This window comes from Diospyros lotus, chromosome 10 (genome assembly GCF_014633365.1).
Source record: "Diospyros lotus cultivar Yz01 chromosome 10, ASM1463336v1, whole genome shotgun sequence".
Taxonomy (NCBI): domain Eukaryota; kingdom Viridiplantae; phylum Streptophyta; class Magnoliopsida; order Ericales; family Ebenaceae; genus Diospyros; species Diospyros lotus.
Genome location: NC_068347.1, coordinates 21,524,871 through 21,546,953, shown reverse-complemented (window position 1 = coordinate 21,546,953; position 22,083 = coordinate 21,524,871). Strand labels below are relative to the sequence as shown.

General features: G+C 33.6%; 1 protein-coding gene across 1 annotated transcript; it reads right to left on the bottom strand.

The window, feature by feature from the left end:
- Nucleotides 1-11,440: 11,440 nt before the first annotated feature.
- LOC127812202 (60S ribosomal protein L8) lies at nucleotides 11,441-14,161 on the bottom strand. The gene is made up of 2 exons (XM_052352570.1): nucleotides 13,664-14,161; nucleotides 11,441-11,993 (listed from the first exon to the last, which is right to left on the bottom strand). The coding sequence occupies exons 1-2, from the start codon at nucleotides 14,101-14,103 to the stop codon at nucleotides 11,651-11,653; spliced, it is 783 nt and encodes a 260-aa protein (XP_052208530.1). The 5' UTR covers nucleotides 14,104-14,161; the 3' UTR covers nucleotides 11,441-11,650.
- Between the last annotated feature and the right edge of the window lie 7,922 nt (nucleotides 14,162-22,083).

Below are 22,083 nucleotides of genomic sequence, written 5' to 3'. Positions count from 1 at the left end.
ACTTTCACAAACTCTAATCATCCAGGATTAGTGTTGGTGACACCACTGCTAATCGAAGCAAACTACATGTCATGGAGTCGTGCGATGCAGACAGTTTTGGGAGCCAAACACAAACTTGGATTTGTGGACGGAAGAACTCAAGCACCGGATAAGGATTCGGAGCAATTCGAAGCCTAGAAAATGATTACTTCTAGAATATATTAAACTCAATTTCCAAAGACCTACTTGAGGCCTTTTTTTACACCACTATTCCTAGTCCTAGAGAGTTATGGACTGAAATTTTAGAGCGATTTGGCGAGAGTAATGGGCCGCTAGTTTATCAAATCCAACGGAAAATCTCTTCAATTTCTCAAGAAAATGCCTCTCTTTTTTTTATATTTTACACAATTAAAGAGGCTTTGGGATGAATTAACCTCTATAGATCCACTCCCTGCCTGTACCCATGGTGTAGCAAAAACCATAACCGAGATATCAAATAGGAATAAACTTATGCAATTCCTCATGGGGCTTCACGATGGTTACGATCAAGTGAGGAATCAATTTCCTTTTTTTAGATCCTTTACCCACAATGAACGAGGCATATTCAATGGTGTTGAGTAGAAGTAGAGGGTGAAAATTGCAATCGAAATCGTGAAGAATCGAACAGGTCAACGTGGTAAAAAATTGTTTGACTGGGTAATAATTTGGTTTGGGAAAAAATCGAACACTGTTTTAATGGGTATGGTTTAATTATGATTTTCACTAAATTCAAATCAAAATTTGAACCGAAATCGAACTGAATGTACGATAATCGAACCGAACCAAATATATATATATATAATATTTTTTTATTTAATATATTATATATACACATAATATATATTAACTAATGCATTTTTGTACAAATATTTTAATTAATACATTACAAATATATAAAATATTTAACATTTATAAAGTAATTAATAAATAAAAATAAAACCTAATCTTAAATTATTTTATTTTTATCAATCAAATAATTATATCCAAGAAATTTGAAATTAATTTGTAACTTTATGTAAGAAGAAGGTAAGTTTATTAGAATTTGTCTTTGTTTGTTGTGGAGTTATTAAAAATTTGTATGAATGCTATTTGCAAGAGTTTGTCTTTATTTGTTGGTATAGAACAAAATAAAAAAACCATGATTAAAACTGAAATCGAATGATTTGGTTATGGTTTTTAATTTTTAAGACCAATGGGTAATGGTTTGATTTTGGTTTTAGTAGTTTAAGTTTGGTTTGGTTATGGTTTTAACAAAAATCGAAACCAAATCGAACTATTGCTAACCCTAGATAGAAGCGCAAGGACAAGTTTTTACTTATTTTTCAAATGCAACGGAAGGTTCTTCTCTATTAGCAATACCTTATAATTCTAAACAAGAACCAAAGAATACAAAAGGATTGAAAGGTCATTGTGTATACTGCAAACGGGATGGACATACAAAGGATCAATGTTTCAAGCTTATTAGATATCCTGACTGGTATAAGGCTAACAAGAACAGAAAACCAAATCAAGCTTATGCTGCCAATGTTAATACAACAGCAAAGTCGGCCTCAGATACACCATTGGAACCTTCTATCTTCAGTCAAGAGGATTTGAGTACTTTAGCGAATGATCTATTAAAGGTCTTGCGAACCAGCAACCCTTCGATCAATTCTAATGCTAATGTCACCGCGAACTTTGTTGATAATTTTACTTCCATGAAATATTGTTTATATGGCACAATTCAAGGTAAATATTGGATTCTTGATAGTGGGGCAACAGATCATATGTGTTTTGATTCTAATTTGTTCACTGATTTGCATCATCTTTCTCAATATACTTCTATAGTCTTACCCAATGGGAACATCACAAGGGTTATGCAATTTGGTTCCATTCAACTCAGTGCTAATTTTTGTTTACATTATGTTCTTTATATCCCATCATTTCAATTCAACCTACTCTCCATCAGTATAAATTGCTTCATGACCTAAACTTACTTTTTGTGTTTTATCCTTGTGCCTGCTTCATACAAGACCTGAAGACTAAGGAAATAATAGTTGTTGGGAGACTAGAAGGACGTTTATACAAGCTGGATCAACACAATTTTTAACATTGATACTATATAGTCCTTCATGTCTGAACTTCAAAGCTTACGATTGCCTCTTGTAACCACTATATTCTCTGTTGTTACTTAAATAAAGAGAACGTTTTTCATTCTATGTTACATGTGCATTCAAATTTTAAACTGTGGCACAAAGGTTACCACACAGAAACTTACACATATTTCAAACCTAAAGCATCAGATAGATAACAATTATCATTGTTCCATTTGTCCTATGCCCAAACAACCTAAACATTATTTCCCTATTAGGCAAACTACCTCACGAAATTCCTTTGATTTGTTACATGTTGATTTGTGGGGGCCTTATTCACTTACCTTTGTTTCTGGCACCAATTATTTTTTTACCATAGTGTACAATTTATCTAGAGCCACATGGACTTTTATGTTGCAATAGAAAGGTCAAAGTCCTTTTATTATATCCACCTTCTTATCCATGATTCATACTCAATTTCATGCCCAAGCCAAGGTCATTTGAACAAACAATGGCACAAAATTTCTAAATCAAAAGCGTCATAGCTTATTCACTTCCAAAGGCATCATACATCAGAAGCCCTGTCCTTATACCCTTCAACAGAATGGAATAGTTGAAAGAAAACATAGACATATACTTGATTTGGCAAGGGCTCTTCAATTTCATTCTTGTGTGCCAGAAATCTTTTGGTCTAAATGCATATTAACTGCCACATATATCATTAACAGATTGCCAACACCCAAACCAAAATGGAAGACTACCTATCACCTTTTCTCCCACATAGAACCAATTTATTCAAATCTCAAATTTTTTGGTTATCTTTGCTACGCAACCAACATCACACCCCACAAAGATAAGGTCTCTCCACGAGCAACACCTTTATTGTTGTATAACCTTCATTCTCATACCATTTTTACAAGTAGGGATCTGGTTTTTTATGAGCACATTTTTCCTTTAAAGCATATGCCTTCCTTGAATACCAATTCTCAACCTTCTCTACCACATATACCTGTTACTGAAAATTATACTCAAGTAGTACAACAGATTACTCGAGCAACTTTTTTCCAAAAACTAACCAATCTTTGAATTCCACCCCAGGTTCCTTGCCTACCAGAACCACATCTTCTCCAGCTTTACCTTCTGTTACACGACTTCCATATATTGTTACAGCCCCACAGAACCTCATGTATCAATCATAAGCCTAGTTGGCTCCAGGATTTTGTATGTACAATTCAATCAACATCTCTTACCATCTTTACTTCCTCTTCAGGTACCAATCTTTTTTATTCCTTAGCTTTACATTTTTCATCTTCTTATTCTACATTCATGAACAAAGTTGTTGCTACTCAAGAACCTTCCACATATCAACATGCTTCCATTGACCCAAATTGGATTGATGCTATGGAGAAGGACTTAACAGCTTTAGAGAAGAATGGAACATTGGAATTAACATCTCTTCCCAAGCGTAAATGTGCTATTGGTTCCAAATGAGTTTATGAAATTAAATATAAACCCAATGGTGAGGTGGATCGTTATAAGGCTTGATTAGTAGCAAAATGATATAATCAAATTCCAGGTTTGGATTTTAAAGGTAGTTTTTCTCCGGTTGCAAAGTTGGTAACAATGAGAATTTTTATTGCCTTTTACTACTACTAAGCAATGGGCGATTTGTCAATTAGATGTTAACAATTCCTTTTTTCATGGGTTTTTTTGCGAAGTTGTGTGACTATACATGAAAGATAAATGTAATGTTTTTCTTGTGATTGTTTCCTCTAAGCTAGGCCTAAGCAAGGTTTAAATAGATATGGTGAATGATGTTGAGCGAGATGGAGCATAAAATGCACTTGTTCAAAGAGAGAGAGAGAGAGAAGAAAAAAGAAACCCTACTTTGCTACCTTTGTTTATAGTAATGAGAAGGGGTGGTTGCAAGAATGATTGTTGCACTATTCGATCGTGCAGGGTACATGACAAAGTATGGTTGAGTTTAGAATTTAGTATAAATTCTTGAACTTGGGAATGTAAATATGTTTAGTTTTCTTTATTTGCTATTGTTGCATTTTGGATTGAGCATCTAGATGTGGGCATAATAAAAGATTTGAATGTGATGAATGATTTCAAATATATGCTTTCTGCTTTGAGTATAGAATTTCTTTTCTTTGCTTAAGGACAAGCAATAATTCAAGTTTGGGGATATTTAATGTGAAAATTTATTTACACATTTATTGATCATAATTGAGTAATATTTTTAGTATTTTATATGTGTTTTTATCTAAAATTGTCTAATGTTTTGAGTTTTTTTATATATATTTAATTTCTAGTATTTTTTGTTATTTTACAAGAATATTACTTGGTGTTTGAGTTAAAAAAAAAGATATTATAAAGTTAATTTTAAAATTAATATTATAATATAAATAAAAAATAAAAATTATAAATAATTAATATTATAATATAATTAATAGTATATTAAATATTATATTATTTTTATATATTATATATTATTTTATTAAATGAAGTGGCGAGAACGTAGAGTATTAGGGCGGGCATATGCATGTATATATAATAATAATAATATATGAGATGAGGGTTGAATTGGAGGGAATGAAGCAAAGATTGGAGAATTAAGGAGCTGGGGGAATTAAGAAGGCAGTAGAGACGCAAGGAAGAAACAAGAAGAAATTGGATGGCTGCGCACAGCAAAGCAGTAACACGCGCACGCAGACGATCCCTCAGAAGCAGCAAGCGAACGCGCAAGGCAGAAGACGGAGCAGTTTCGTCTAACTCAGATCTGAACAGGTCTGGACAAAGGAACTTCTTTTTTTTTCTTCGTACATATTTAATTAACTTTCCAATCCATTCATTATTATTTTGGATTTTAATTAATTCTGTCATGAACTAATTTGTTAAATTAAGATCATGCATTGGCCGAAACTATGATGGTGTATTTTTTTTATAGTTTTATGTGATTGAATAATTTAGATTATGTTGAGTTGTGTGGTATTAAATTTAATGCTTATGAATAATTAATCATTATTTACATGATTTGATACCTAATTTTGAGTATGAGAGGAGATAGATTGGAGATTGCATTGTAAATACCGTATACCATAAAGTAAAATCGACTAGAGATAGAATTTGATTTCTTTGTGCAGTTTTTAGTGATAAATTAGGAATTTCACAAATTATAATATTTTTTCATTTAATTAAACTTTTATAGAGATATAAAAAGTTATTTAATGAGAATAAAGTCATTATAACCTAGAGATAGGATAACAAATACATTAAGAAATTTCACCGTCACATACTCAATTTACCAATTTATTCGTATCAAAATCTATTATTTGCATTGCATAACTAGGTTCATACATTTGCCTTAATTATTAGAATCCACTGATTTCTTTGGTTCAAGTTGCCTTTTAAATCAATTTTATTTTATTAATTTAATTAATTAGTTTAATTTATTTTTTTAATCAATTTTTTATTTATTCTTTATTAAACTTGAAATTTTTGATTGTCTAAATAATATAGAAAGTTTGAAATTTTGGTATTTGAAATCTTTTCTTGTGGAAATAATATTTTTACCCATTACTATATTACTTGTGTGACTCGTACACTTGCGGTAGATTTTAAGACGATCAGACATAAAGTCCATTGATATCAATGTGAATAATATCTAAAAACTCATTGCTATGAGTTGCACTTTTTTTTTTTTTTGTCATGATAAGCTTTTTTTTTATACAATCAACACAAGTCTCAAAATTATTAAAGTCTATAGTAGGTAAAATACCATTTTTAATAAGTCTCTATTCTTTCTTTAGAAATATGATCCAACCGTTATCATTTCTTTAGAAATATTACCCAACTACTTATGCCATAAAGTTGAAAAGTTTTCTTTAATCAAAATTTTTTTAACACAAACATTCAAGGAAACAGCTATGGAAAAAATTTTTAATTTATATAACCTATCACACAAAGTGCAGTGCCAACAGTAACTGAATTAAAAATCAAATTCAAATTTCTATTACCAATACCAAAAAAATATCCCGCACGATCCATTTTAGAAATAGAAATCAAATTCCACCTAAAGAACGATACATAAGTAACGTCATTCAAAACAAGAATATAACCAGTCTCTAATTTAAACTTTACTATTCCTATAGTTTCAACTTAAACTCGAATGCTATTTCCAACCACCAACATTCTCTCATGATCACTTGGTTTTCGTTGGCTCTTAAACCCCTGTAAAGTATTAGCCACATGAACAGTTGTCCCAGAATCAAACCACCAAATATTCAATGGAACATTTATCAAATTGGATTCAAAACAAACAAAAATAAATGAGTTACCTCCACTTTTGTTCTTTGTTAACCAAGTATTATACTTGTGACAATCAACCTTCTTATAACCCATTTTCTTACAAAACTAGCAACTAATCTCTTTCTTGATAGTAGGCTTAGGGTCATTACTCTTCTGATTGTTGTTATTGTTGCCACCCTTGTTATTTTTGCAGTAATTGCAATTCTAGGAAGATCCTTTCAAATTTAGCTGACTTATAAAATTCACACTACCACTAGAACCTCTAACAATCCTCTTTTCTTTTTAATCACAAATGGAGATGAGTTCATTAGTATTCTATTTGTCCTTTTGAGCATTATAAGAAGTGTTCAATTGGTCAAACTTGTCACAACCCAAAATCTAACGGTTGTGACCGACACTACCCCCTAAGAAGTTGAAGACTCCCATAGGGGATAACAAGCCTGCAATACACATATGCCTCTAACATGTAAACATTTCAAATAGTTTACAAAAATATTACCATCATTTATATATAGAAATTTAAAGTGCCATCGACCCAAAATCCATTATTTACTTACAATAGTCAAAATCTACCAATTCACCATAAGAGAAAACTTAAACCTTCCCGTGCACAAATCTTGAGAAATGAGGTGTATATGTTATGACTAGAGCGTGGTTAGGGTATATGCAATGGAATCGTGTACCACGACTCTTACTGTCAAAATGAATATCAACTTACAAAATCTGAAATATTAAGGGGTAAGCCTAATACTGGTTTAATGAGGGGTAAAAAGCATTATAATGAGAGAAATATAGAATTAATGCAACAAATATAGATTATCATGCCATGACATTCTAAGTAATATTTAATACCGAATAGGAGATGCTAAATAAATATGCACATTGGGAGTAAACAATTTAGAACCAAAATTCACATATTTCATTTCCACATGTATATACATACACCTTTCACGAATCTATACTAAAAGTAAAGCTAATAAAACTAAAAAGCTTACATTGTTGTAGATCGAGGTTGATTTCACAGTGAAAATGTGGTCGAATCCAAGATCCAACGGTTGGAATTTGCAAAATCGATGCTTTTGGAAGAGAATGAGTATGTGTGTGTGTGTGTGTGCAATGGGCAGAATGAGAAGAAGAGAGAAAGAGAAGCTGGAAGCCATAGGGCTTTTATATGGCCACATAGGCCTAGTTGGCTCTTCTTGGGCCTTCTCAACATAAGGCCCAAAAGTTGGGCTTTATAAAACTGTGAAAGCAAGGAATTAAGAGCATGATGAACAATAAAGGACTCAACAATAGGGATCTTAAGCTCAGTCAACTTAGCAGTTATGTCAACCATCTTCATAATGTACTTTCTAACACCACCATTGTCATCATATTTCATCCCTGTCAACCTATCCATAAGGCTGCATTTTCAAATAATTTGTATTTCTCAGTTATATTATCAAAAAATTTCTTAGCCTTTTCTATCTTGTGTATAGCACCAATGAGATTGTGGGAAATAGACATTTTCATTATCATTAAACACAATCGATTTGCCCTTCCCCATTTCTCATAATGAGCTTTCTCATTAATAGAACTCGTTATAGTTGTCTTAGGAGGCTCATCATCATGTAAAGTTATGTCTAGATCCATTAGATCGAGTTGAATTTCAATATCCTCTTTCCATCTCTTAAAGTTGATTCCAATCAGAGTCTCAATAGTCGAAATCTAATTACCGACACTGAAGGTGCAAGGGGGTGCATAATCAAATATTCACAATTAAATATAAGCAAAAGATAAACAAGAATAAGCCTTAAAACTTTATGGCATTATTCTCACAAGAACTTAATATGCACATTATAAAATTAATTTTGGGCAGAAAATATAATATATAACTTAAATTCTCAAATAAGTAAATCAATGAAAAACATGTAACTTAAAAACAATCTCCTTTGGAATAAAAATTACAATTTACAAGTCACAATGTATTTTCACATTTACATCATGTTCGCTAAATTAAAATACACAATTAATATCTTTGGACAGAAAATTATGTATCTCAATTTAGACAATACATATCCCAAAATACACTATGAGAAACTACAGATTTCAGTTTATGGGCCACTTTAACAGCTACCATTCACTTTAATCTATAATTCAACAAGTAGGATATCAAAATTCATGCCCATAAGAGAATTATATGTGCCAAACAATTAAATGAAACTACTAATATTAATCATCTCAAATTTTATTTTTTAATTATTTATTTATTTTATTTATTGGGTCACGGATTTGGATCGGATAAATAGGCTGCAGATTTATTGCTCTAGATCCACTCATGGATCTGCTGATCCAGATCTGCTCATAGATCTCTAACTAGATTGGGTCAAACTGATTCAGATTCGACCTAATGGTTGACCCAGCACTTAGTAACTCATCATCTTCCTCCTCTTAATAACTAGGGGTTTTTTGAGCATCCCGGCGCTACCACTGCCTCTTCATCTTCTCCATTCACCACTGACTTCTCCTTCTTCCTCACCATTATCACCAATGGCTCTGGCCGCCAACTTGCTAACATTAATGATGCCACAAAGGCAGCCAATCCAGGTGAGAAGACAACCACAACAAGCCAACGGCCAAGGCAAGACGCAGACTGTTGGCTATAGCAGACATCGGCCACGACCACAATTACGGTGAATCACCAAGACGAAGGCGATCATGATGACGCATGATGGAGAACAAAAGACAAAGGCATCGCCCAAGATGTCGTGAACCAACGGCAATGGCAATGACCAGAAGTCATCGACCATGGCGTCGTCAACCACTCAATGGCGAGATTCAACCCACGGCTGAGAACATGGCCATAACGAGCCCATGCCGATGCAATCAATCCTTCCACGTGAGACTCGCATCGAGATGCGAACCAACAATTCGTTGGCGGTTCTATTCAAACTCCTACTACCCGTGGGAGATATGAATGGCCTCTATCGGCCACTCTCGCCAAATCGATAGAAAAATTCATAATATATGTAAACACATATCAAGTTAGGGTTCTATATGAATATATGTTGTCTTTGATACCAAATGTTAGATAAATTTTCCATAAAATCCACATATAATATAAAACACAAAAAGATTAAGAAAGAAAAATGCATCTCAAATTCATTATTGGTGATAAAAACTTGATTGAACAACAAATATAATTGCACAAGCCACAAGCCAAATCTTTCTCTCATTCTCTTCTATCGTGCCAAAATCGCTTCTGAATGGGTAGAAAACGGTATGATAGAATGAATTGAGAGAAGAATGGACCTAGCCTTCAATTTGTAATCTTAATAAAATTTTATCTATCATAGAACTTTATTGGACCTATACTTATTCCACAAATCAAGACAAATGGGTCTAAACCCATAAAGGTACACCAAATCCAAACAATGTTAAGCTAAAGTCCAACAAATTTTCTAAAAATAAGACCCAATTAATATTGCACGCACTATAAAAATTCTAACAAGAAATGCACCCAACTATTGGGGGATTAAATTTATAAATTGATTTGACTAATTTGCCCTTATCTTACAAAGGCCATGAGTCCCTTCACCTGCACACACCCCTAACCTTTTTTTATTTTCTCTCCGACGTCTAACTATCGGGGTGACCACTACCATCATTTCCTTCTTTTTTTTCATCTGTCGTCATTAATGGCCATCATCTTTGCCTCCTTCAACTTCTTGTTGTTACTTCAGCACTCTCACAGTAATAAAAAAGCTTCACTATCTTTCTTTTGCAAGCATCGCCACCACCATTCTTCTTCCTCCGTCACCGTCACGACCTACCCTATCCTACTTCTTTTTTTATCTCTTATTTTCTATCTCTTTCTTTGCAATAGACATTGTCAGTGCTCTCTATCACTATCATCGCCACTCCATCATCTCCTTCGTCCCGATCGCCATCATTAACCTTGTTTTCTTTTCCCTCTCACTATTGCTTTATCAATTTGGGACTTTTAGCATATTTTGATTGTCAGTTTAATCAAATTTGGAGGTTTTTTGAATAAATTTTGAGTTTTGAACATATTATGATTTGTGGGTTTGATTAGATTTTATTTTTTTTTTTTTGGAGGAGGGAGGTTTGATCAAATTTTGTCTCGTGGGTTTTATTAAATTTTGGTTTGTAATACTCCCTTTTATGTTTTTGGTAAAATTTATAAATTATTTTGGATATTTTTTTAAATTGGACCCATTATTTTTACATGTTTTTAAATTTCATCTACTCTCTCATAATTAACCGAAGATCATTTCAACTGACCTCCCTCTCTATCCTCTGCCTTCAGTCTCACATACTCTTCTCCTCAACGGTGACAACTGTCGCCAACTCTCTTTATCTTTTCTCATCATCTCGAACCCTAACACAACTCGACAATTTCTTTTCTCTCCCCACCAAATTTCCCATCTCACCACATGAATTTCTCCGAAAAAACCATTGCCTTTTTTTTTTTTGTCTTCTCCCTATTCTCTCTCCAAAAAACTTTTTCTCTGTTTCCATAAAATCTCATTTCTAAATTGAATGGAAATCTTGGGTCTCCAAAACTTCTTCAGCGGTGGGACGCCATCTCCAGCCACTGTAATTTTGGTTTTAAAAAAATATAACGAATCTGTATTAACGGTAAGAAAATAATTTGTAAAATTTACGCTCATTTTTAAACACCAAATATAAAACCTTTATGTTATATCTCATTTGCCAAATATCGAATAATACTAATTTACCCCATCACTATTTAAACAGCGCATCCAACTACCCCCCTCCCAAGACAACTCAAAACAGAAAAAAATTGATCTGAATCAGAAGATAGAACTATTCCAATCCCCAACTTAAAACTGGGTATATGCAAATCTAATTGATAAATCTTAAATGACCTTTATCACGCCTTTAACACAGCAAAATCCAACCACCATTATTGCACCGCACACTACGATTTCTTACTTCGCATTTAGATATTGACTAACATAATTTTGCAGGCCTAGTAATGCAAGTTGAGTTGAAAGAAAAAAAAACAAATGTAAGTCAGACCGGCACAAAGATATATCAATTCAAGAAAGGACAGCGTAAACAAAATTTAGTTCTACCTTATGAAGATTACCCCCACAAAAGTAGCTATATTCTCCCCACATCAATGTTGCAAAAACACATTCAAAATTCCAGCGAAATGCATTCAAAATTTCAGGAGAAAAAAGAAGATAAAAATAAAGCTACAATCCCTAAAATCACTCTTACGCCTTGTCAGACTTGGAAGCAGTTGCGGCAGCTTGTCCCCGGAGCCGACCAGTTCTCCTGGCAGCAATAAGACCAACCTTTTGCCCTGGTGGAGCATCACGTCGGACAGTGCTGGCATGACCAATGTGTTGATGGTTACCACCACCGTGGGGATGTTCCACGGGGTTCATGGCAACACCACGGACCTTAGGCCAGCTGTTCCTCTTGACCCGGTACTTGTGATATGCATTACCAGCCTTAAGCAGGGGCTTTTCGGTTCTTCCTCCCCCGGCAACCTGACCAATCATGGCACGGCAACCACTAGGCACAATCTTTTTCGCTCCTGATGGGAGTTTGACCCTATCAATGGCAAAGACGCAGAACTACGTCAAACAAAAACAACTGACACCAACTAAATATAGGTGCACTTACAGTGAGAATGCATCATGAACCTAGATATATTCAGGCAAAAATATATAGATAGGAGACTGCAAAACTAAAAAAACAAAACAGCATATCAACCAGTCACAAATGATTGCGTGTTTGAATATTTTTAACCATAACATCGATCCATAGATTTGCAGAAGCTAATGGCATGAATAAAACAAAAAAGTTCAGTTTTGAAATTATGAACAGAACATTTATCAAAGATAGGTAGATACTATTATAAACACGACAATATCAAAGAGAAACAATTGCCATGGGAGGTATCAAAAACCAATTATGCTGATAAGATCCACTAATTTTTCAATAGCAGTTTGTGACACAAATTAACAGGGCTGGGAATCTAACATAAGCAGGGTACAGCAGCCTACTACAGATTGTTTTGAGGAGAAAGTCCAACATAAAACAATATAAGTTAGTTACTTTACAATTCCACAGAGCTTATCCTGGGCAACATGACTCGTACCACAGCATAACAAATTGACTCAATCATGAATTGATTACATAACAAACTTAAAGAATTCAACAGTGTAATGTTTGGTTGTTGCATTTCACAGATAAAGAATTTAAGCAACCAAAGCATCCTTCAAATTGCATTTAGGGAGATGATCTTGGAGCCAAAATTTCAAGGAAAAACCAAAGCATGAAATGATTGACACACATGAATGAGAACAGCAGAAACATGAGGTGATACACTTGACTGAGCACCATCACACATCATGTCATTAAAATCAGGAGAACACCACCCATCAACAAAGGTCTTAGATTACAACTCATCTATGCATACCTAATGGTTCATCAATCCACAAAGATTATAATGTTAAAAAAAATGCCTAACACTACATCCTCAATTTTGAGATGGTCGGAAATGTTTGTTTACATGAATATTTAAATGCCTTTGTAAGGTTGTGGAAGCTATGCGGTAGTGCAGTGATGAGAGGTTTGCACAAAGACATCAAAACAGATTTGCCAATTAACAGTACCAATGACTCATACAGATCGGCAACGCAATAAATCAGATAAACCAAACAGACACTGGAAAAGCATTGGGATACTTAACAACTAACAAATTCTCCGCGTTTAAAAATACATAATTGGGCACATAAACATCAAACCATCAATCAAGTAAAATATTCACATCTCTTAAGCACAATACTAAACAGTACAAAGAAATTAACAATACTTGCTATAGCATCTTTTAGCCACCAAACTGCATTTAGACCAAAAATTGAAAAAAAGTACATAATAAATACTACATTTAGCGTAGAAACATAGCAAAATGCACTAAAAATAGCAATGGGTTAGCCAAAAGAGGCTCCGAGCCTGAGAAGGTCCCACGATTACACAAACATGGTTATGTATATATTTTGCCAAGTAAATTATCGAATCAACGTTTATTACAGATCAGTAACACTAGTAATAAACAAATCAAACCGGAGACTTAGTTCATAAAAAAACAGAGACTAAAAACATAACAAGTAGCTCCAGAATATCAACTCCTCGTGACTACAAACTCCAAAAGTACGCTATAAAATCATCAGTTCGATAAATCAAACAGAGACGACAGATCAAATATAACATTATACCTAGTGGTGCCATTATCGGGGTTGTGACTAATAACAATGGCATAATCGCCGGATGCTCTAGCAAAGACGCCGCGATCACCGACGTGGTGCTCGACATTGCAAACAACAGCACCCTCAGGGATGGAGCGCAGCGGAAGGACGTTGCCGACCATGAGGTTAGCTTTCTTACCGCAGAAGATGAACTGGCCAGTATACAAACCCTCGGCGGCGACGAAGAGCTCCTTCTGGTGCTTATAGCGGAAGGGGTGGCGGAAAGTTACCCGAGCCAGTGGCGCCCCGCGGCCGGGGTCGTGGATGATCTCCGTGATGACGCCCTTCAGGTAGCCATTGCGCTCGCCGAAGTCGAGGCTCCGGAACCTGGCCGGACCCTTCCGGTGGTGAGTGTGGGATTTGAAGACGGATCCGGCACCCTTACGCTGTGCTCTGATAACGCGACCCATCTCTCTCCCTCTCTCTCTCTCCCTCCCTCTCTCCCCCTAGGGTTTGGATTGAGACAGGGAAATGAGAGGAGAGGATGAATATATAGTCTAGGGTTTCAGGGAGGGCGATGGCGATGAGGTTGCCCTAGCTTTTGTTTGGGTACGGGGTTACTACTATGCTCCAAACTGAATGAATTGCTTTCTTCGTCGGAACCAAGGACAAACTTATCCATAGACGACGTGGAATTTACTTTAGGACACACTATGATTTGTACCATTTATAAAGAAGTTTTTTGTGATACAAAATTTTATTATTTTGTTATTTGCACAAACACCTTGCTTAAACCGACTATGATTTTATTTTTAAATTTTAGAGTCTTATGAGTTATTTTATTTTTTTATTAAAATAGAGACTTGTGAGATTTTAAAGGCCGCCTTAGTTTAGGATCCGTTCTCTTTACTATTTTCATGTTATTTTTAGTTTTTAATTTTTTAAAATAATAAAAATATATTTATTTTGTTATTTTAAAAAATATATTTTTAAAAATAAAAAAAACTCAAAATAACAAAACTTTTGTTGTTTTATGTCAAAACACGGAAAAGATGAATAAATTTATTTACTTATTCATATTTTATTCTTATAATGGGAAAAAATATTACAAGATTCACCAATTTTAAAATGTATATATTTTTTAATAATATATTAGCATTACATAATTCTAATTTATTAAATAATTAAATTTATCAAATAAAATACCATTAAAAATTATTCTCAAAATTTTAAACAGAATGCATTTTTTAGTTTTCTATTTTAAGAAATAATTTTTTAAAATAACAAATAGAATGCGTTTTCTATTTTCTAAAAATAAATTATCAAAATAAAAAATTAAAAATAAATTTAAAACTAAAAAAAATACAGCCTTAGTTTTTCTTTTTTATTTAGATAAAATAAATTTTAAATAAAAAAACTAATAAAGTCACAAACTCAATTAAGAAAAAATATTTTAACTTTGCTTGAAAATTATAAACGTAATTTTTACCCTAAAATTTATCCTTCTTCGGAATATGAAGATTAATTTGATCAAAGAAAATATTATTTACTCTTACCCCAAAGCTCATACTTATTTTAAAGAATGAATAATAATTTTTCATGATTTATTCTTAAATTTTAAAAAATTAATATTATTTTTAAACGAAATAAAACCTTTTTTTTATGATTTCATATTGCTTCACCTATTTTTTCTGACATATTAATACATTTATTACTTTTATTTCACTTAAATATTATTTTATGATTTCACACCGCAAACTTCATCCGGCTCGTTGCTTATGGGTCAATTCAACATAAATTTATTCTTTTGTACTATTTATCACTAATGATAAAAATTACTATGGTTCATTACTAACAAAAGACTCCCTATCTATTATATTTTTAATCATGTATTAAAATTTTAAAAGCCTAGATAAAATATATTAAAAATAATATAAATAATGATATTTTGTATCATGTTAACGGTATTATTTGGAATTAGTTCTTTTTTTTTTTTTTAATATTGACTATATATAGATATTGTTATGCAAATCAATAGTGGAAATAGATGGTTTAACTTATTAATAAGTATACCTACAGGCAACACAGTATTTTAAAAAGTAAGAACATCAATTTCTATGATAATAGATTTTTTTTTCTGTAAATAAGAATTTTATTTAAAAAAAACTAATAATTATCTATAACTTAAAGTTAGGACATATCCTAAACTTTCCTTTACAATGAAAATAAGAGTAAGAGAACATCTCAACTACTAATATATACGTACTGTCATCTTAACATTAACAATATATATGTACAAATGTCAGGGGAGATTTGCATCCTCTTCAATGTTTGAATCCATCAAGTGACAAATATGTTGGAAATGCGACTGAGGCATCTCCTATCCTTGTTGTGAGCTCTCGAGATAGCTTCCCTAATAGTTACAAATTGCTACAAATTTGATTACCAAATAACCAGTCCACCTCTACTTTCACAAGGGACCGATTCAATCCACGCTCAAGCAATGAAAGAACCCTACATGAAGCTTATGTGCTAGCTAAGCTTCTCAACTTTTTATAAATTGCATCTAGACTCACCATTAACTCTTAATAGATATTTCATTATCTCATAATAAAATTGGAACCCCCGTTAACTTTTAATGGCATGCCTATTAACTCTTAATAATTGCTCTTATTAATTAAACCTATTTTGTTAATTCTTAACGGTGTTATCATTAACCCTTAATGATGATAAAAAAATTAATTACAACATTACATCACTAATCCACCACTATACTCGGATATGCATATGACCTTCCATATTCACTACTGAGTAGTAATCAAGACACATCAATAACTTTAACGTCGATCAAACACTTTGATCTACAATAAGAATCTCTCCATCTCCTCGATTCACCCCGAGAGGTTCAAAATGACAGCTAGGATTATGTTAGGAAAATCCTATCAGTAATGAAGTCATAACTTCAAGTGAACCTATTAGGGCTTTTAATACTTGTATACTATAATCCCTCTATCTAATAATATCCCAATCGAGTGAGAGTCATGGACTGATCAAAGTCACAGAACTCGATAGCTATACCAAGATCTAGCATGGTGTGATTGAAATGACACTTCAAAACTATTTCCAACATTGAAAACTCATTTCCAATCATGTACACATTGGTCAGGGGTTTAAACAATCACAAGCCAAAACTGATCGCATAGGATATTCGTTTCATGTTGAAGATCAATGGATCCCATTATAGCAATCACCCGCCTCCATATGTTACTATATAGAGATTGTACAGAGAATATTCTCGTCGTAATATATGGATGGTTTTGTGCAATGACAAATCTCTGACACCAACATATAAGATAATTGTGTTGCCTTTGGTCTAAGAACTAGTAATATAATCGAAGCCAATAACAGATCATTAATTCTCTTAGCCATGTGATATGTTACTTATATTATATTCAGCAGATGTTCAACCAACATCTATCTACATGTCTACTACATTTATCTCATGAATTATGGCATATGACTCACTATCTTTTATCTTTGCTTCTCATACTAATCAAATGTAGTAGCCCATGTGCTAGTCTGTAATCGATTAATCATATTTCCTTTATGAGAAATCTATGAACTAGGAATCACTTTAAGAAATCCTATATTCAATGGTCTTTGTCAAATATTCTTAAGTCTAAACATGTTAAGAATAAAACTTTTGTTCGGAAATCTAGGAATTCATTCATATACAAATTGGAGATGTATAAATGAAAATATGACCTTCAAATACAAATATATATATATATTTTATTAAATTTGCAAGATATACATCATTAGTCCCAACACACACATGCCAATTGTGATCTAAATATAGTATTATGGCACTAACTCTAACATCTACTCCCTCGAATAGCTAGTCGAGCCCCCACTTGTCGATCTCCTTTAGTGACCCCTTATTCTTTTGTTTTGCCAGGCCTTGTCGACTGTTTGTTGAGGTTCCTGAACATAAAAATTCAATTATTATATTTTGGCAACAACAACACAGAAGTAGGAAGTGTTCGAACAACTTGATTTTTCTTAGCCTTTTCTCCTTTTTATACCTTCTTCTTCATAGGAGTTAGACTTGCTATCAAGAGAATAAAATATCTGATTTCCTGCAAAAACAACTTTATTTCTTTCTAAAATAATGGTTAGAATATCCAAATATTATGAAAAATGTGTGAGAGAAAGTTTAGAGCAATAAAGGTGTCTTAACAATCAAAATTGTGCATTAAATGCACTTGCAATGGCTAGTTAACAGCTATATCTTTTAATTCAGTAAACTTCTACTCGAGTGGTAAAAGATGATAATCGAGTGGTTGCTGTTCAATACTCTAAGTGATAATTGATTGGATTTTTACCAGTATAGTTGTCACTTGATTGGAAGCTTAATATACTTGAATACTTTTGCAAAAACAAAGAGCAATTTTTGCCAGCTTGAAATCCACTTGAGTTGGCCTTTCTTCCACTCAATTGGCAGAGCATTTCCACTCTAATAGACATTTTTAACATTCAATTGAACATAGCATCACTCAATTTAAAGAAAGCATCGCCCAACTTGAATTTTAGATACTCGATTGGATACATTTCAATGCTCAAATATTACTGCTCCAATCGATTGAGTAATCCTTCTACTCGAATACTTTGTCAAATATAGAGATGAACATTCTTTTTTACACTTTTCACTCGATTGGGACATTCTTACTAAAAGATTATCATATAATATGATAAACGCCAACATTTGGGGGATCTATGCAAGGGTATATGGGTTTTAAAACATTTTCAAAATTGAAAACAAAAGAACAGAGGAAGCAAAACAAACCCTTATGTGACTCGGTATCAAACGTCCATATGCATATATATATATATATGTGAATATCCATCCATAGAGGGTTTAGATTATATACCTTAAATGGATGAATCTCTAGCCAGTTGTCCGATATGCCTAAAACTCCTAACTTTCAGCTCCTCCAAGATGCCATGAACTTCTCCCGTTCTTGTAAACCTTGGATGACCAACTTGCCCCTTTTAAATGTGGGGAACCTAGTCTATCCACGCTCGAGCTACACTAGAACATTTCGTCAGACCCATGCTCTCAATGAAGGTGAACTAAGGCTATTTATGGTTCTTTAGGAATGCTAACGATTGTCTCACAAATGTGGATCAACAATAGAACAAAAGATGAGCCAGAAGGAAGAGGCTCGATTTCACGAAGCAAAAGAATAAGCAAAACTAGAGCTGGAGGAGAAAGAAAAGAAAAGAGCAAGAAAGAGCAAAAGCAACTGATTGCCTTCAAGACACACTCTCGAGAATGGTCTGTTGCTCGTGCCATGCCTATTCTTTTATATTTTTCCAATTTCTCTCTCTCTCTCTTTCTCTCTCATTAATTCCATCATTAAATGCCTGCAAAAGGCATAATTAAAGGGCTTTGTTGTCGACAAGTGATAGAAGATAGAAGCACGCGAGATCAATCCCTCTCTCAAAACTGTTGATCGTTTGTGGGAATCTATTAACCATTTTTATCGAACAAAACTATCAATAATCTATAAGCAACTATAGACCATTTGCACCTGCAACTGTTACTCTCGGCTTGTTGCACATAGGCCCCTCTATTAACTCTTAATAGCTTTTTCATTAACTCTTAATGGAACTAAGGTCCCTATTAACTCTTAACGGTTTCCTAAACTTGTTGATCCTTTTGTTAACTCTTAACAACATCCAATATCATTAACTCGCTAATGACGAAGAACACATTAACAATAGTGGTTTATTAATCTGGCACGTTACTTAGTGTGCGTGTGACTTTCTAGGTTCACATCTATGTAGCAATCCGGACACATTAACTCCTTAACGTTGATTGAACTCTTCGATCTACTAAAAGGATCTCTCCATCTCCCCAAATCATTTTAAAAGATCATGAGTATCCTCTAGCTAAGACTCAAAATGACCCCAATAGCAATGACATTTATACTTCTATTGAATGTATTAAGGCTTTTGATTACCATGCATTATAATCCTTCTATTGACTAATATCCCAACCGAGTGAGAGCTATAGACTGATTTAACTCGCATAATTTTGTAACTATGCCAGATCTAATATGGTGTGATTGTGATTGAGATGACACATCAAAACTCTTTCCGACATCAAAAACTCATTTCTACTAGTCCAAGGGTTTTCCAACTGCGACCACATAGGATGTTTACCCCATGCTGGAGGACAATGGATCCCTTCAGCGAGTATTTACATACACCACTACATAGAGATCACATAGAGAGTATCCCCACTTTTCACTCCAGATAGTTTCGCTCAATGGAAAATCCCCAATACTAGTGCACAAGACAACTTTGTCACCTTCGATCAAAGAACTAGATACATAATCAAAAACCAATGGCAAATCATTAATCCTCTCAGCCATGCAATTTGTTACAAGTGTCACATTCAATAGATGCTCAACTAACACTTGCCCATATGACTACTATCTGTATCTCATGCAATATGGCATGTGATTCACCATTAATTATCATTAACATCTCATGTTAATCATGTTGGGTTTCATAAAACAAAACGTAATAGAAATTTAAAGTTTTTCGACCAACCAAACTCTTTGGCAGATCATGAAACCCAAAAAGACTGGATCTAGTTTGCATGTATATAATATTTTATGAATATAAATTAAAGAAAGATGAACCAACCTTTGGTTATCTGACATGTTAAAAGTTGAATCTTTGTGCCTCGAGGTGTTACCCACCCTATATAAGTGATCCACACCAAAGAAAAATCTATATCAATTCCAACGAGCACGTCCCTTGGATCTTCTTGCACCAAGAACACAACATCTACCACATTTAGTTTCTTGAAAACTCTTTTCAACTTCCTATGAAAGTTATCCCAACTTTTCTCAAAGGTTTCTCCTTAAAGGCAAAGGCTATTCATGACCTTAAATAGGGGAGAAAACAAAACCCTACTCAAACTAGGATCGAAAACCAAGTCCTAGCATGTTTTGGACGTGCTGGGCTGTAACTAGCGTGTTATTAGGCTAGCCACACACATTGGGTCGCACACGTGAGGGCTGTATAAGCATCGACCCTCGTTGGGCCATGTAACACCCTAGGTGTGAGTGATGATTTAATTAAATAAATTATAAAAAAAGAGATATGTGGCGTTCCAAAATTATCCTAGGTTGGCTTATGGAAGCTTATAAATTCGAGATGTCTCTAGAAGGATAATATGGTAATTTGTATCTTATCCCATTAAAAGAAAATAATTATGGATAAAAATGTGTAAATAAATCATATGTGAAGGATTTAATTTTGATTAATTCATAGAGAAATCAAGGGCTAAGATGGCATTATCTTTAAACACATGGATTGTGCTTCTTTGAATGATGGAGATTCAATCTCCATTTTAAATTCATGGCTAGGATTAAAACTTTTTTTTACCAATGATTGTGTTTCTTCTCAAGGGTAGAGATTAAATCCTATGTGATCAAAAGATGAGATTAAAAGTTTATTAAGCACATGGACTGTGCTTGTAGAGAATGGTGGAGATTAATTCTCTCAAACCAATAAAATCTTAGGGTTTAGATTAAATCTTGGAATGAAAATAATTAAAAGAAAATGAAAAAGTGAGGTAATATAAAGAGGAAGAAGGTATAGAATGCCAAATTTCTTGGCCAAGAATATAATTAGAAGAGGAAGAAAAAGAAGAAGAATAGGAGAAGAGAAAGGAAGGTAAGATTTTTGTACTTGGTTTTCTTAGAAAGAAAAGAAGAAATTTCCTTAATCCTTCTCATCTCTTAATTTTAGAAATCTTGTAATGTTTGCAGAAATTCTCCTTAGGTTGTTGGAATCAAAGAGATACTTGAAAACAATCGTTTGAAAAGCATCTAAGAGTTAAGGTAAGGGATGACTCCATGGGTGGCTGTCTTGCATGTTTAGCAAATGTTTGTTATGAGTTTCATGTGTTTGCAAGAAATATGCATTGTGTACTCTAGTGGACCTTTGGCCATAAAGAGGGCAAGGAGTTGGGAAAAAAGGGGTTGGTTGAAGCCTCCACCTTGAAAGGTTGAGAAGGCTAGGAAGACTACCCATGTTTGCATTACATCTCGCATTACATGTTTATTTATGCTCTCATTTGCTTTGCATTGCACCCTTATTGAGAAATAGCTCATAAGGTCATTTTGGATCTCTTTGTAGATGGTGAAAGCTCAAAGGAAAAGGTCATCTTGGAAGGGGTAAGGGCTATGAGTATGGAAGACTAGATATGTAGCCTTTATATTTTGTAATGGTGTTTGAGAGTTTGATGGAGTTTAAACTTGAGTATGTATCTTAATTTGGTATATGTGGTGTAAGTACCTTATGGTGGTATGACCTGATTTTGGGAGTGTATGTGAGGGTTATGTTTTAATTTTTTGTAAATTAAAATT

Coding starts and splice junctions, on each gene's coding strand:
- LOC127812202 (XM_052352570.1), bottom strand. CDS start 14,103: ATGGGTCGCGTTATCAGAGCACAGCGTAAGGGTGCCGGATCCGTCTTC. Junction 11,994..13,663: donor CCCGATAATGGCACCACTAG/GTATAATGTTAT, acceptor TGCCATTGATAG/GGTCAAACTCCCATCAGGAG.